Source organism: Cydia fagiglandana, chromosome Z, assembly GCF_963556715.1.
Source record: "Cydia fagiglandana chromosome Z, ilCydFagi1.1, whole genome shotgun sequence".
NCBI lineage: Eukaryota > Metazoa > Arthropoda > Insecta > Lepidoptera > Tortricidae > Cydia > Cydia fagiglandana.
Window position 1 is genome coordinate 15537244 of NC_085959.1, and position 16062 is coordinate 15553305.

Below are 16062 nucleotides of genomic sequence, written 5' to 3' on the forward strand. Positions count from 1 at the left end.
AATAATGATGATTATTTTCCAGATGACAAGTAGGAAAAAACATTTTTGCATACAATTTGTTGACCCTACTCAATGTGACGTCTTATCGCTTTCCATACAGTGTATGTCAAAAGTGACCATAATTACTTAGTATAACATTAATTTTACTTGAAAAATAAGAATAATTAAAGTAATTATCTTTTAATCAAATACTACCATATGATAATGTGGATCATTTACAGAGTCAGAAAAAGTGGTTCTGGATCACGACCCAGAAATCACCCTGTATAAGTACTTGTACCTACCAATATTTTTAGTGTTTTGTAGGTGTTTTCCGTCATTTATAAATCTATTCAAATAATAGTCACACCTAAACGAAGATATTCGAGTTAGTTATATGGACCTAATATTACTGATAGTTTGCGAACACTAGAATTATGCAACATCCTTTTTTATAAGTAACGCAACTGCTAAGGTAGCGCCTTCGAGCAACACCGGCTTCCGACTTGTCGGAAGGTAGCGCAATGCGTCGATATAATTATTGCCGTGTTCAGCTTCATTGCAGTTATATTATATGTCAAAATAAACAAATATATTTGGTTATTCATAATACTTTGATTTATTTTATGGAAGGTAGAGGTTCTGCAACAGTTCTATTATACATAAAAGATTGTCGTCCTTCCTCTACCGTCCATAAGTCCGTTCGGAAAAAGAAGAGTCGTGGAATGGGCCGTATACATTCCATTCCACGACTCTTCTCCAAAGAGTAGTATAATATGCTCGTCTCTTTCCGACAGACAGAATCTGGCATAGAAGCGTCAGCGAGACAATGACAGCTAGGTCTGTGGTCCATACTTTACTCGATGAAATATCATAAAGTAAGTCATTCATTAAAGACATATGTTATAATAAAAATTTGACATTTTTCTTAAAAAATATACATATTTCCACAACAATAAACACCCAGAATTCGATATTATGCGCATGTCTTTTACAGCGCATAACTCGCACAAGCATGCATTATATGCACTACGACCATAGTGACGGTTTACTTGCTATGATCTAAGTTTATTTTCCTAAAGCCGACCCGCCGACGTATAAGCGATGGAGTTGGGAGTTTTGTTTCCACTTTGTTTTTTGCGTTCGAGGTAGAACGGTCATCTCTGATCTCGTCAGCATGCCAAACCAGTTCGCATTGTTTAGTAACTTAACTGTTTGCGGTAATAATGTAATATCGGCATTAATTAGTTTAGGAATTGTAGTTACATTGGTGGGTGTCAGTGTGAGTGCCGATGATTCGCCAGTGGTGGAGACTCCCCTCGGGCCGGTGAGGGGTCACTCCCTGACTACACGGGGCAAAAGAAATATTTCAGCCTTTACGTCTATTCCATATGCACTCCCTCCTGTCGGTGAATTAAGATTTAAGGTGAGTTTTTTTTTAAATATAATGTTATTTTTTGTAGTTTAGCAGAACAATTCTGGAAAAATCTGAGTAGGTACATATTTCATACTTACTTACAGGCAGTTACAGCCATATTTTTAAGCATTTATGCGAACGGTATTAATTCAGTTTTGAACGTTTCTAATCCATGCATTGAAGTTTATGTAATACTTAAGTAGTACCTATGTTGCTTATGCATTTTATATTGATTTATTTGTTCACGATTTAGACTCATTGTTTTAAGGAATTTATTTTAACGGACTTGTCACAAATCCGTTAGTCCGAATCGTCAGGACTAATAAGAAAATGTGTAAGTTATAGGTACGCAATTAATACCCGTTTAGTTAATGTAATTGTGCGAATTCTAGGCAAAATATGTAAAAAAGTATCTTTCCTGTTATAATTAATTTAAAATCAGCGGTAGAGAATTGTACTTCACTCTTGTATAATAAAATAAATTAGACCGACTATTTTGTTTGTGATAGGTACCTACATATTTTAGTAGGTATCAGTTTAGACGGCTTATACTGTCAGTGAGTAATTAATTTACTGATACTGGAACTATTAAATACACCCGGTGAGAAGCATACAAACTAAAATAAAACACGTTCTGTTATTTGTGGTCAAGCGGCATCGGCATTAGATGTGGCACGTGTGATTCGCTTGTTTCATCTAATCTAAAGCGTATAGTACCTATCTACTTATAACGACTTTCGGATTACATATAACCTAATTTATCTCTAACATCAGCGCATCTTATAACAAAACTTAGACTAGATACAGCATAAATCTTAATATAAGTCAATACGTTTAATTTGTATCGTTGTATTAACCTAGATTATACGAATTAATTGCTTATTTAATCTCACACCATTGATTGTGTAGGTATGTCGGTTAGTAAAGTTTATTGTCTGGATTGACTTAAGGTATTGCCTCAGGTCTTGGGAACCTTAAATCCGCAGCGTTAGCTATGGGTTTTTATGCGAACGCGTCGCTGTCATTGTTAATTTTCATAGTAAAATGAACAGTATTGCAGCTGTCGTTGGAAATGGACTGTCACCTTTGGTCAGCTTATGGCGCCGCAGCCGCTGTCGGCGTATGCCGTGAATCCCGTCGGGCGTCGGCACATGCTCACATGCTTAGGTCACCTAATAGGTGCATAAAATGTACGTGTTTGGGAGAGATTCTATTTACGTCCAATGTCTGAAATTGGACGGTGGTCACAAGATATACCTAAGAGCATAGGTACACAAGTCGTTCTTAGGTATGTCAAGGGGCTCTATTATGCACATGCATGTTATAGAAATGCAGTTAAAAATATTGATAGATTGTCGTTTTTAGGGTTCCGCACCTCAAAAAGAAAAAACGGAACCTTACTCGTATAGGATCACTCGTGCGTCTGTCTGTATGTCGCAGCCCATTTTCTCCAAAAGTACTGGACCAATTAAGTTGAAATATGGTAGACGTATAGGTAAATTTGTAACCCAAAGACACATCTTACGTAAACAAATGCATTTTAAATATGGAGGCCACTATTGGGGGGTAAATAAGAAAAATAAAAAATAATGTTTTTTAAACTATATCGTGTTACCTATCAATTGAAAGAGCTTATTTTGAGCATCGGAAATATTTTTTTTTGTAATTAAAAAAATAATAGTTTAGAAGTTATTTAACAAAATAGCCAAAAAATTACCATGGCCCCTTTATTTCCGAAACTATTGTGTCTAAATTTTTAAAAACATACAAAATAGTTCTTTACCTATAGATGACAGGAAAACCTATTAGAAATAAGTAGTCAAGCGTGAGTCGGACTAATTAGTTTTTGATCCGACCCCTACGGGTTTTTTAAGGCAATTCACTCGCGTTTCACATATAAAAAATACATTGTTAAAAATTGGGTAACGTACGGAATCCTTGGAACGCGAGTCCGACTCGCACTTGGCCGGTTTTTTTAAAGATTTGTATTTCATCGGGCTCTATATCATGAGCGATCTTATAATAAGAAAAACCTTATTAATATGTACCACAGGAATATTTTACCAAATACCAATGACCTTTTTCAATGGCCTCGATGAGCCGTAATGCAAACATTATGACATAAAAAATATAATATTTTTATCTTCATACATTTAAAACAAATGTTTGATGAATTGCGTAAATGCTTATACGAGATTGTGTATTGTATACCTACTCTTAGCAGACTAGGTAAATACTTCTTAAACAGAGTGATGCGCCTAAAAGGACATCCAAATAATTATAAGACAAATTTAATTTAATGTTTGTGATTGTTTAATTGTTTATTCATCATTGCAAGTTTAGTATGTTCAACGTCCATTAAAATTTGAAATTGATTTACATTATTTACAAGGTGAACCGTACCACCGCACAGGAAACGATTTTGATTTAATAAAATATAACTACAAGCTACTGAATTTGCATCCAGACGATCACTAAATTTGATTTGTATTTTTTTACTTTACACAACTTTTAAAACTTAACCCCTGAAATAGACTATGTATTTTATACTAGTGAATATTTAAACGGTAGTTAGCATAGGACTTAACCTACCTAAATACTAGTGTATATTTAAACGGTAGTTACCTATATATATTTTGCTTAGAAATACAATGAAAAAATTACCCATACAAAATAATTCGGCCCGCAATGTAAAGCAACACAAGTTACGAGATGCGAGCTTTTCAAAGTAAATGTCAACGCTCTCTGACGTATCTCATTAACTTAAAAAAATCTCAATGATTACATAGATAAATTATATATCTGGTTTAATTTTATTTATTGTCCTTATTGGATTTACACACTGTATAATGACGCTTTTGGGTTACATTCTAATTGTAGCTACTAAGCTGCTTGCGGTCGTGTTTGACTGCAGCGACACTAGATTTGTATGACTATGGTTTTCAATGAAATACGTTAAAATCGCAGCGGCAATCTTGCGGTATCAGCAATACGGCCCGACTGACTTGCCGCAACGACCGCAATACATCGGTGTCGTTGCACCACCGACCAAATAATAAACAATTTTATAACGACACTAACATTGACGTTGACTTGAACCATTTTTTATCAATGTTGAATCGGAAATTGCAGAAATAATACAAATAAAGGTTGAGACTACAACTTTGAATAGAAATGGCCATCAACAAATTCCACTCTCATTAGGTACTTGACGGCCGGACTCATTTGGAATCTTAATCTTCGCATTATGTTTGTGTCTAAAATTGTACCTTATTGAATATGTTAAGGATTTTTTTAGCGTAAATATGCTTACATTTGAAATATATTGGTAACTACATTAACGACAAAGTCCTAACATTGAATCTATTTTCCGGTTTACGTTGATTGGGGTGGTAGTAGCAATGTACAAATTGCAGAACATTCCCAAAAAGCGGAAACGTTCTCGAGAATGTTCTCAGAACATTCCTGCAACTTAGAAATTATTGTTTAAACAAGAGAATATACTTGAAATAAAGTTTAAATAGGCATAACTTAAAACTAAATGTTATTATACATATATTATTGTCTATTACAGTTAGCTATTTTGTTGATGTGATAAATTTACCAATAAGTTGCTTAAATTCTCACTGTGTATCAGAGAACATTTCGACTTTCGACAATTTTTTCCAAATTTTTTTTTTTAGTTTTATTAGAATCTAGAGGCCTCTATCTCCCGCCATGCCAAATCTCAGCGCGCCAACTTGAAAAAATAAAAATAAAAAGTCGGCCATTTTGATTTTTTTTAATGCAGTTTGTTTTGTCTCGGGGCCCTCTATGACATTTGGTCGAGCACCCCCCACCTATCACGCACCGTTTAAAAGTTGCCATACAAAATAAAAGTGGCCAGTTTTCACGCAATTGTAGCATTTTTCTAAAAAAAAAATTTTCATAGGTATCTAGGGGACCCCGAGATTCCGTGACCAAAATTTCAGCGCGCCAGGATAAAATTATAAAAGTTAAAAAAAAGTCGGCCATATTGAAAAAAAATGGCGGCGTCAAAAACTGCCAGGGTCCCTCTATGACATTTAGTCGAGCACCCCCCACCTAAGTCTGACCGTTTGGCCGGGCCGTCATACATTTTTCTGACCGGAAACGGACGACCAAAAGTCGGAATTTTCTGGGGGTAAGGACTACACCTAAACTATCGTGAATATTCATGGTATAAACTACGATAAATAAATAAATTCTCGTTCTCGAGAACATTCTCAGAAGTTACCGAGAATTTCTCATGTGGAAAGTTTCGCAACTTTGGAAAGTTCTCGTGCGTGCATTGCTAGGTGGTAGATGTACGAATGAAACGCTAAAACCAAAAAGAAAATGTTCTTGCCCACTAAACGTAAACCGGTCTGGCACTACCATCACAGGATTATTATTTCAACCTAGTATTAGAGTTGTAATAAGAAAACATTGAGAACTATGCAAATTATATGTATATGGGATATTGCAGTACCTGATTTCTGCACATCTGCTCAGGGATAAAATAGTAATAACAGATAAGTGAACCTAGGGATCCGCATGACTCTAAATATTTTTACAGAATATTAGCTATACGATTTCTAGAGTTTCGTATGAAATGTACTTAGCTACCCACTAATAGTTTCATTCCAACCACGAGTAGCTAAGTGGACGGGATGTTCATAATGATCACATCAAATCACACATTTGTGTTTAAAAGTAAGATCCTGTGTAGATTATCTTGAATAAGTACCTTCACAACTCGGAAATTCTGTAATTTCTATTCTCTAATGTCCAAATTTGAGATATTCAAAATATTCAAATAAGACTACTTGGTAATCAATCGTTGTCTGTCGACAATGTACGAAGACCATAAATATTGGGTGCCAAGGACAACATGTCATTCTATATTTGCTAGATAAATAAGTCTTTTTATGAAGCATTATTAAAACATGCCACATAATCTTATTTGGTTGTTGCCATGTAGGAACGGTGGCGTAACATTGATCGAAAGCATGTCTTATAGTATTAATGAATAATTTTGTATATTGGAATTTCCTTAATAATCGATCACGAGCAGTTTTATTACGCAGGAACTTGTTTGTATTATGCACAACGATCCACACATGCAAACTGATCAATTAAATTTTTTACTCTAATTTAAAAAAAAAAAACGAGAATGCTGGATTTATTAGAAATAACTTAGTAAATGCTTTAATTTTTTTGGGCGTTTTTATCGCGGTTGTTAGTGTCAATAGTGGGATTACTTTAGGTTAAAAGTTGGTTCGTTTGAATTATTATTATATAGCTTATAGCTGGACATATAATTATTAAATAAAATTGGTGTCATTAGCCGAGTTTTATTTACCTAAGTACTTACGAGTACCTATACATTTTTATTTTATTTAAGTTAGGTAGTAATTTTTTTTAAGTATATACGTCATTTAATCTTAACTGGATAAAAAGCAGGATAGTATGGCTGGCATAATTCTTAGAGTTAGACCAAGATAATTATGCAAAGATTTTGCAAACTGCTATAAATAAGTATACATATACCACTATGGCACACGCCATGTTAGTATTAATTAACACGGCGTGTGCTATCACAATTGTTGCAGATTTATCTTGGTCTAACTAACTACACAACACATTTTTTTCTAAGCTTCTATTTTAATGTCTAATTGTCTGTTTAGACATCATGATTAAAATGTCAAGGCAATGACATTGTATTTTCACCTGGGTATATAATAACTATTTAGTTATAATAACTAGGTTATAGGTATAATTAAGTAGGTTAACTAAAATAAAATAACTACCAATTACGTTTTATGTTTGTTTAAAAGTCATGATTGAAAACAAGATAAGTATTATAACCTGGTTTAAATTATACAGCCTGCGTGAATATGTTTGCCGCATCTGTATATGTGTCGCGGATATCGACCCATGACCCCATGAGCATATTATTTTTATAGGTCGCATATCGGATTGCGTACAATTATGCGCGTCTATGCCTCGAAGCCTGTGATAATGCTCTGTAATGGTACAAATTAATGGTGCTTTTCCCATAGCTAAGCGAGGAAGGAAAAGCAAGCTTTCATGTGGGTAATTTTAATAACAAAACAGTAATTTGCAGTCGACAATGACAACAATGGTGTGAATATGTATTCACATTCCGCGTCGTTTCCTCTCGGTGGTGGAAGGGATATGAAAAATCTCAAAACTCAATTTGTAAAAAATAAAATAACAAATAAGTTAAATTTGTACGGTACCCGCGGTTTGTCGGTCGGAATTTAGCTGTAGGTACAGTCAGACGTGTTCTAAATTACCTTGACACGCTCTTATTCTCTTAACAATAAAGTTGCGTCAAGATCATTTTGAACACCTCGCCCGCTTAGCAACTTCTGTTGCTGACTGTACCTAACCTACATACACAACATATCTAAGGAAATGCGGTACACATTTACTACACGTTTTTGTTATTGGGTAGGTACTTACGTCACGGCAATTAAATTAATTGGGTTTAGTTACGCGTTTCGCCTCAGTTGCTCACTTTTTATTCTATATCTATGTTCCTTTTTTACATTCTTTGATAAAACATATTAAGTTCAAGTTCAAGTTCAAATACACTTTATTCATGTGGGCCTAGCAACAAGCACTTATGAATTGTACCTACGTAAATATGTATTAGAATAAGAATAAGAATGAGAATTATTTATTGCCACACACATACAAGAAAACTAAGACGATAAAAACAAAACAAACAAAAAAATTCACATGTTGAACAATAAGTACGTCTTGAACCAGCAACAAAGAAATTAACATAGATTGACATTAATCGTTCTTATGTTATAAAACTTACACATAACAACCAATAGTGTGACAATAGGGATGGACTCAGCATTTGCTGTTACAGACTAGCTGTCACAGCGCTGGTTTTCAGTTCACCCCTAATTATACATATAAGACATTAAAATATAATAAAAAATAAAACAAGTGTTTTATTAAATCTGAGTACTAATAACAACTAAATCTAAGTTAATTGCCAAATGACGATGGCATGAGAAAAAAAAAAGGCGGGGGAAAAAATAATAATAAAACTATTAGCTAGGCAGGGCAAGACATGAAAACTTACTAGGTAGTGTTCAATAGGTGTTTCAAGGGTGCTTAAGTATTCTTCTGTTTATAGAGTAATATAGATTTCAGTTTAGTTTTAAAAGTATTTTGGGACACATTATTTCTTAGAGGTGGAGGCAGATCATTCCAAATTTTGGCTGCTGAGAATTTAAAGCTCCCTCTATACCCAACAGTTTTGTGGTGCGGTAAAGATAATTTATTTTGTATTTTACTGCGGGTGTTCAAATGGTGCTCATCCTTTAACCAGTTAATTTTTTCATAAAGGTAATGTGGTTTCTTGGTTGTTACAGTTTTTTTTATAAGACAGGCTAAGTGCAATACTCTTCTGTCCGCCATTTTAAGTATACAGTTCTCATTAAGATACGGTGAGATGTGGGCTCTCTTCGGCACCGAGTAGCAGAATCGTGTGCACGCATTCTGTACTCTTTGTATAGCTTGGGCAGTTTTGGCAAATATTCTTGGTCCATACACTGCATCACAGTAATTGAACTGTGACAGGACAAGTGATTCCACCAACATTAACCTGACTGGCTCAGTTAAATGATTTCTTATGCCATATAGAATTTTCAGTCTATAGAACGCATTTCTAATTTTAGCATTGATGTGCTCGATGTAACGCAATTCCTCGTCAACTAACAGGCCCAAATTTTTCGCGGAGTGTACTTTATCGACCGCCTGTCCGTTAATGATTATATTAGGGTTATGGCTTGCGACACGATCACACTGATGCTTGGTTCCTATGACTAAAAATTTGGATTTCGTAGGGTTAAGAACTATGTTGTTATTAACTGCCCACCGATATATAATATCTAAGTCCTCGTTAATTTGTTCTACTGCCTGTGCTGTCTCTTGTGGATCAAACGATAAGTAAACTTGCGTAGGTATCATCTGCATATAAATGAATAGAACAGTGCTTTAGTCTATTACTGAGATCAGCTGTAAAAAGAGTAAAAAGAATTGGACTTAGAATGGACCCTTGTGGCGTTCCTCTATTTACATATACATATATATTTATCTTAAGCTAATTATCAGAGCAATTTATTCATGTTAATAATATTGGATTATTATACAGATCTGAGATTATTATACTAAGAATTTCACAAAAAGATCGACAAACTTTCTAGTCTAAAATGTTTCTAGAATAAAATATATTCATTAATTAGGTCCATTTCAATTAAATTACAATTCATTAAAATAAAATAAAACAATATAAAAATAAACAATACAATTCAAATGAATAAAATATTAAATTAAGTTACGATTAAATCATAATGATTATATTGATTATATTCTGACATGTCATATAATGCATTTCTAGTTAGCCATTTTTTTAATCATTATTACTACCATTCTATGTATAGTCAGCCAAGAAAGTGGTTTACCACTTTTCGACTCTATTATCTAATTGATAGAGTCGAAAAGTGTTAAACCACTTTCTTGGCTGACTGTACACAGTGTCTACAATTAAAACATCCTACGGTGTTTTTTTACGCAGGGTGACGTACCAACGTTTTTTAGGGTCTCACGATACTTTTATTTTGCAACTGAATTGAAAGAAGCGGTAGCTACGAGCTACCTATTACAAAAACAATTAAGACCTTAATTACATATTAATTACTAGCTGTTGCCCGCGACTTCGTCCGAGTGGTATCTTATCTTCAACATTTTACATCTTTAGTACCTATAATTTTCATATCCAAGCATTAGATACGAATAGGTAGAGTCCGAAAAGAAAATCTTCGCGATTTAATTTTAACTTGGAGTGGATATTAATATGTACCTACTTAGCACAAATTGCTTCAAAATTTTAACCGGACGCCGAAACACTAAAACAGCACCCGAATTTTAAAGTTAAATACCTACCTACTTATTATACTTTTCATTGTCTTGTTTATAGGCTCCTGTCCCAGTGAATGAATGGAGCGAAACATTAGATGCCACAAGGTCAAGTCCCGCGTGTGTGCAGAGAAATCCTTATGTCCGACAACCTGAAATAGTAGGCCAGGAAGACTGCCTGTATCTCAACATTTACACCCCATATACCAGTGAAGTAAGTTACTCATACGTTCCATAAATTTTTGAACAGGTCCTAAGGGTACGTTTTAATATACCACGTCGGTAGTAAACAAACATACGGCCCGCCTGATGGTAAGCAGTCACCGTAGCCTATGGACGCCTGCAATTACATGGGGCACGTTATGTACGAGTAAAGTGAATAGTTATAGAGCCTGGCTTGACCCGAGAAAGTGATCGGAGTTTACGTGACTAGTAGTGTACTTATTGAATAGCAAAATTACATCACCGCACTTGATCACAAAACTATAATATGACTAACCTGAAAATAAATAGAAGCTACATAAATGTAAATCACTTTTTTGTGTCAAATCATGCCCTAGAACGTATGATGATCGTGATTGTGATGTCCTGCACGCCCTCTGAGACAGAAAAAAATAAAAGAGTAGACCCGCACCATATATGCCGATAGTGTGCTAACGCTCATAAATTATAAACTAATATTTATTTATCTCCGCATTGGTAAATACAACGAAGTAAACACTATTATTTTATTAAGTACCTACCTGTTTTATGGAATTCGTAGGAGCTCGCCAACGTTGAAAAACTATTGCCAGTGATGGTCTTCATCCACGGAGGAGGCTGGATGTGTGGGGATTCCTCCACTGCCATGTACGGACCGCAACATCTTTTGGATAGGGACGTTCTCTTAGTGGGGATCAATTACAGATTAGGTAAATACGTGCCTACTTTTTAATTTATTATTCACTGTTAAATCTAGAATCAGGCTATGCCACTATTAATGTCAAATTTCTATTAATGCATAGCATTTATAGTGGCCTTTAGACGTAATCTATATATTCAAATATTCGGTAAGATATACGAGACAATATGTAAGAATTAATTATATCTTATGGTTACACAAAACAATCAATCACACACTCAAGAGCACACAACATGTCAAAGGCTCTCAAAATGTATGACTATATGCATGTCTCAAAATGTATGACTATATGCATGTACTACATATTCGCTTCGCTCTGATGAATAAGAATGATATCTCAATATTACAGGACCTCTCGGTTTACTATCTACTCAGGATCCTCATTGCCCCGGCAACAACGGTCTTAAAGACCAACAAGAGGCTCTGAGGTTCATTCAAAAAGTCATCTCTAGTTTTGGAGGTGACAAAGATTCCGTCACCTTATTTGGAGAAAGCGCTGGTGGTGCGAGCACTTACTTTCATATGCTGTCCAAATCTAGTAGAGGTAAGTGAAAAATATGTGCTTTTGGAGCTAACTTTAAGACATTTCAATATTTCATTTCGTAATGTAATGGTTTTCCCATTGGGTTAATGATTGCACTTATATCGTTTATCATTTAATGCTACTCTCGCACTCACATAGATAGAAAGTGACGGAAACGATACAGGCGATTAAAGCGCGACCGTATTTGAATCACCAGCGAGTTGAGTCCCAAGAATTAAGTGCAGATGACGGTACCAGGCTTCGGGGACTTCATTTAAAACAAAACTTTAATTCAAACAGTATTGATCCCTATCAATACTCCCCTCTATCTATCACACCCCCTGGTGTGATTAAATGAATTATAACATGATTTCCATTTGTGTAGGTATAATTATGTATACATATATTTCAGGTCTGTTCCACAAAGCGATATCAGAGTCGGGTGTAGCTACAGTGCCTTGGGCGGAGGCGCCTCCAGGAGAGCCGTTAAGGCAAGCCTTCCGCTTAGCGAAGTTTCTCAACTGCCCCCAAACACCCTCCGATGTCATGCTCGAGTGCCTTCGCACCAAGGATAGCTACGACATTATCAACACAGAATTCCAGTTCTACGTTAGTACAAGATTGATTTCTATTTGACTTTTTCTAAAAATTGTTCTTTGCTTAGGTATATAGAAAGTGCAGCGTTGAACCGGTACGCTTACATTTAGGCACGTTAGGCGCTGGTAACTTTGTGTTATAATAATTTTGACAGTAATTTTGTGTCGCATATCATTCTAGAATATTGTTTATGCCTTATGGATTTTAGACGTGGGACTACGAGCCAATGACTCCGTTTAAAGCGGTCGTTGAGCCGGACCTCCCTGGCGCGTTCTTGACAGAGGCTCCGAGAAGCAGTCAAGATGTTGCTTCCATACCGTGGATGACTGGCCTGAACAGCGCAGAAGGATGCCTTAAATCTGTTTGTGAGTATTAGCCGCAGCTATGTAAACTACGAACCAGACTGAGATATGTACGTCAAGGCGCATTTTTGTTATACGCATTTTTGTTTATTTTTGTTTTTGTTTTGCGGGACGAAGCCTGCGTTGCGGTTATAAAAGTTTGGTCTCTGAATAAACAGTTTTACGCATGCCGGATGTTTGAGATTGATTGAAATCAAATTTCTCGAAATCTACAATACTTATGACATGACGCAATACTTATGCCACGTGGTCAGCCACTTTTGAATCCTGAATCCTGGGCCAGTAATGTCAATAATGCTCAAGCTTTCAAGCGACGCGGCAGTATTGAGAAGCCGTTCAAACATTTTGCAGTACCTATACAGTAAAGGATACCTTTGCTCGCATAATTTTTCGTTTATTTGGTTTACATGCATATTTTGGTACTTGACATGTTTTGGGGTTTTGGATGGGAATCATGATATTATCAACATTTTTTATATATTCATTCCAGGGATTACTGCAAATCGGACGAGATTTAATGAATTCAAATCTGCTTTCGATGCTATAGCGCCTATAACATTCTATTACGACAACTCACCATTTGCAGATGTAATCAATAAAAAGGTCAAAGAACAGTATCTCGATGAAAACGATGAAGAGAAATACAAACAAGGTTTGCTAGAGGTAAGTGCCTCTTTTTCCATAGAAACCATTTCCGTAGTTCTTATAGTTTTGTAATGCCCAATTGCCCAATTGCCCATCTGTCCGTCCGTCCGTCTGTTTGTACCAATGTCACAACCATTTTACTAGAAAACTATTAGGTACCTAGTTATATATGGTTATATTTAATTTAAATTTGAAACGTGTAAGAACTCGTAAGCCGCTCAGTCTAAAAGTTAAATGGAAAAATACATATATACTCGTATGTTTACGGGGGCACTCCATATATGTAAGAAAAAGTAAAAATAAAGGTACCTACTTGAAGTCGCGCTTGATTTATGGACCTGCGCGCTATCCTGCGCGCGAGAACGCAACTCATGCTAGATTGCCAGAAAAAAAGGTTTATTTTTTTAATTAAGTGAATACTTTTAAAATACCTAATTAAGAAAATATAGCTTAAAAAATGCTTTCCATTAAAATTGTTATGAAAGGTAACAGTTGAGCCTAAGTATAATGAGGTAAGTGCCGCGAGAGCATTACTGTTAAAGTTAAAGGCAATAGGTACTTAACTTGTAAAACTACACTACTTATGATGTAACGACTGTAAAAAAACAATTAGGTAGTTGTCTTTGTCCTATCCCGTAATTCAAAGGTTGTCTGGAAAAGCAGCTGTGATTTACCTCTGTACGAGTATTTTACCATTTAATTGTATTTCAATTGTTCTTTCGTATGTTGAGTATAATGAAATTAATGCTTTCAGATCTATAGTGATTCGTATTTTGCATACCCTGCCGTAGAGGCGGTCGAGCAGTTTACCCGTCTCACTGACAGCCCTGTCTATCTATACGAGTTGGCATATCGAGCCAACAACAGCTTTTCTCAGATATTTGGAGATCCTCTTGGAGACTATGGTTAGTAGTACTTAGAGTCAGGCCAAGAAGTCTGCAGCGGATTTGATAGCCCACGCAGTGCAAGTGTTATTTTAAACGTCGACTCCTATGAAATTTTGACGTATAAATAACACGAATAAAATGTTAACTGTAAAACGTACGTTAAAATCAAATTCAAAGGAATATTATTATTTAACTTTATTTAACTGATGTGATTAAGATTAATTTATCTTACTTTTTAACAGGTGTATGTCATGCAGATGAACTGATGCATTTGTTTCCAATATATTTTCTCAGTAATGAGTTTTCTGAAGAAGATATAGAAATGAGTAAGCTAATCGTGACCTTATGGACCAATTTTGCGACCTCTGGGTAAGTGTCTCTAATTCCCTAGGTCTAGGTATTTTTTCGTACTGAAAAATATTCCAGCAAAGTATTTTACCCTTTTTTTGAACGTTAACACCGCAACGACTTTAAATCAAGGACCTAATACCGGTATATAGTTCATACAAATAAACCGGTATTCAATTTCGGAATTTATTTTTTATATAAGGGGTCATCCATTAATGACGTCACACGAATTTCTAGGTTTTTTGACCCCTCCCCCCTCCTTGTCACACTTGGTCACATTTGGCAAACCCCTCCCCCCTAGTGTGACGACTGACGTCACATTTTTTCTACGAAATCGCAAAATGGAATTAAGTAAGTACCTAAGTATTATTAATATTTTATCAAAATGTTTTTGACGATATAAATATTAGTAATTTTATAACCTAAAACTACTTAGGAAAGAAAATTAAACGAATAAAAACGATTATCGTTTTAAAAACTTGTTATTTAAATATACAGCGAATAAAATAATTTAAATAAATTTTCGGTTACTGATGAAGTTAAAGTGACGTCACAAAGTTTGTGTCTCCCCCCTCCCCCATGTCACAATATGTCACATTTTCTTGACCCCCTCCCTCCCCCTAAACGTGTGATGTAATTAATGGATGACCCCTAAGTATGTTCAGAAAAATATTGTGAAAGGTATGTAGTTATACCGGTAACGGTCCCTGCTTTAAATGTGTTTTATATACCTACTTGTTTCTGTTCACAAAAATCTAAACATAAGACCTTGTGTGATGGGATGCCCATCAAGCCTTAATAATCATACTTTTTTAGAAATCCGAACAAGCCGGTGAATATTCCCTTCAAATGGTCTAAGACGTCAAGCGCGAAGAAAATGGAGTATTTGGAGATTTCTAAGGAGTCAAGTATGAAGAAAAATCTGGCGTTGAGGTCGCGGTTCTGGGGAACATTACCGCTGTGGCACAATCTTCAGAAGAGGCGCTTCGTAGACGAGCTGTAGGTGACCACAAAGACTGCAACTTGCAAATAGTTCCTGCATTTCACGAATGCATTACGTTACGGCTGGAGTCTTCGCTCTAGGTATTGGGTCACACTTGAAGTACCTATTAATAAGTATGTTCGTGTACAATGTACAAGTATGCTGCCTTTATAATAGATTTAATTACGATTACGTTTATTGTCATTGAATTTTGTATATTTCCCTTGACTATATAACCTTCGCATGGGTTCATAATCCTCGATTAAACTAAGAAATTACTTATCTTTGTCAGAAAGAAATATGGGTGACAACAAACATGATTGATTATGCAAAATTATGATTTTAGACTACCTGGACTAAATAACCCATTACTTATGTATAATTGTATTCTAAAGTCGGTTAGACAACTTTAACATTGAGAAGCAACATGCTTTTAAAAAATACCTTAAATTTGATA

General features: G+C 35.3%; 1 protein-coding gene across 1 annotated transcript; it reads left to right on the forward strand.

Moving 5' to 3' along the window:
* The first annotated feature begins 1133 nt into the window (after positions 1-1133).
* On the forward strand, positions 1134-15859 carry LOC134679034 (juvenile hormone esterase-like). Its single transcript, XM_063537838.1, has 10 exons — positions 1134-1405; positions 10422-10574; positions 11124-11271; positions 11611-11805; positions 12197-12393; positions 12590-12746; positions 13234-13406; positions 14143-14293; positions 14518-14644; positions 15440-15859. Exons 1-10 carry the CDS (start codon positions 1157-1159, stop codon positions 15624-15626), a joined length of 1737 nt encoding a protein of 578 aa, XP_063393908.1. The 5' UTR covers positions 1134-1156; the 3' UTR covers positions 15627-15859.
* Positions 15860-16062: the final 203 nt, after the last annotated feature.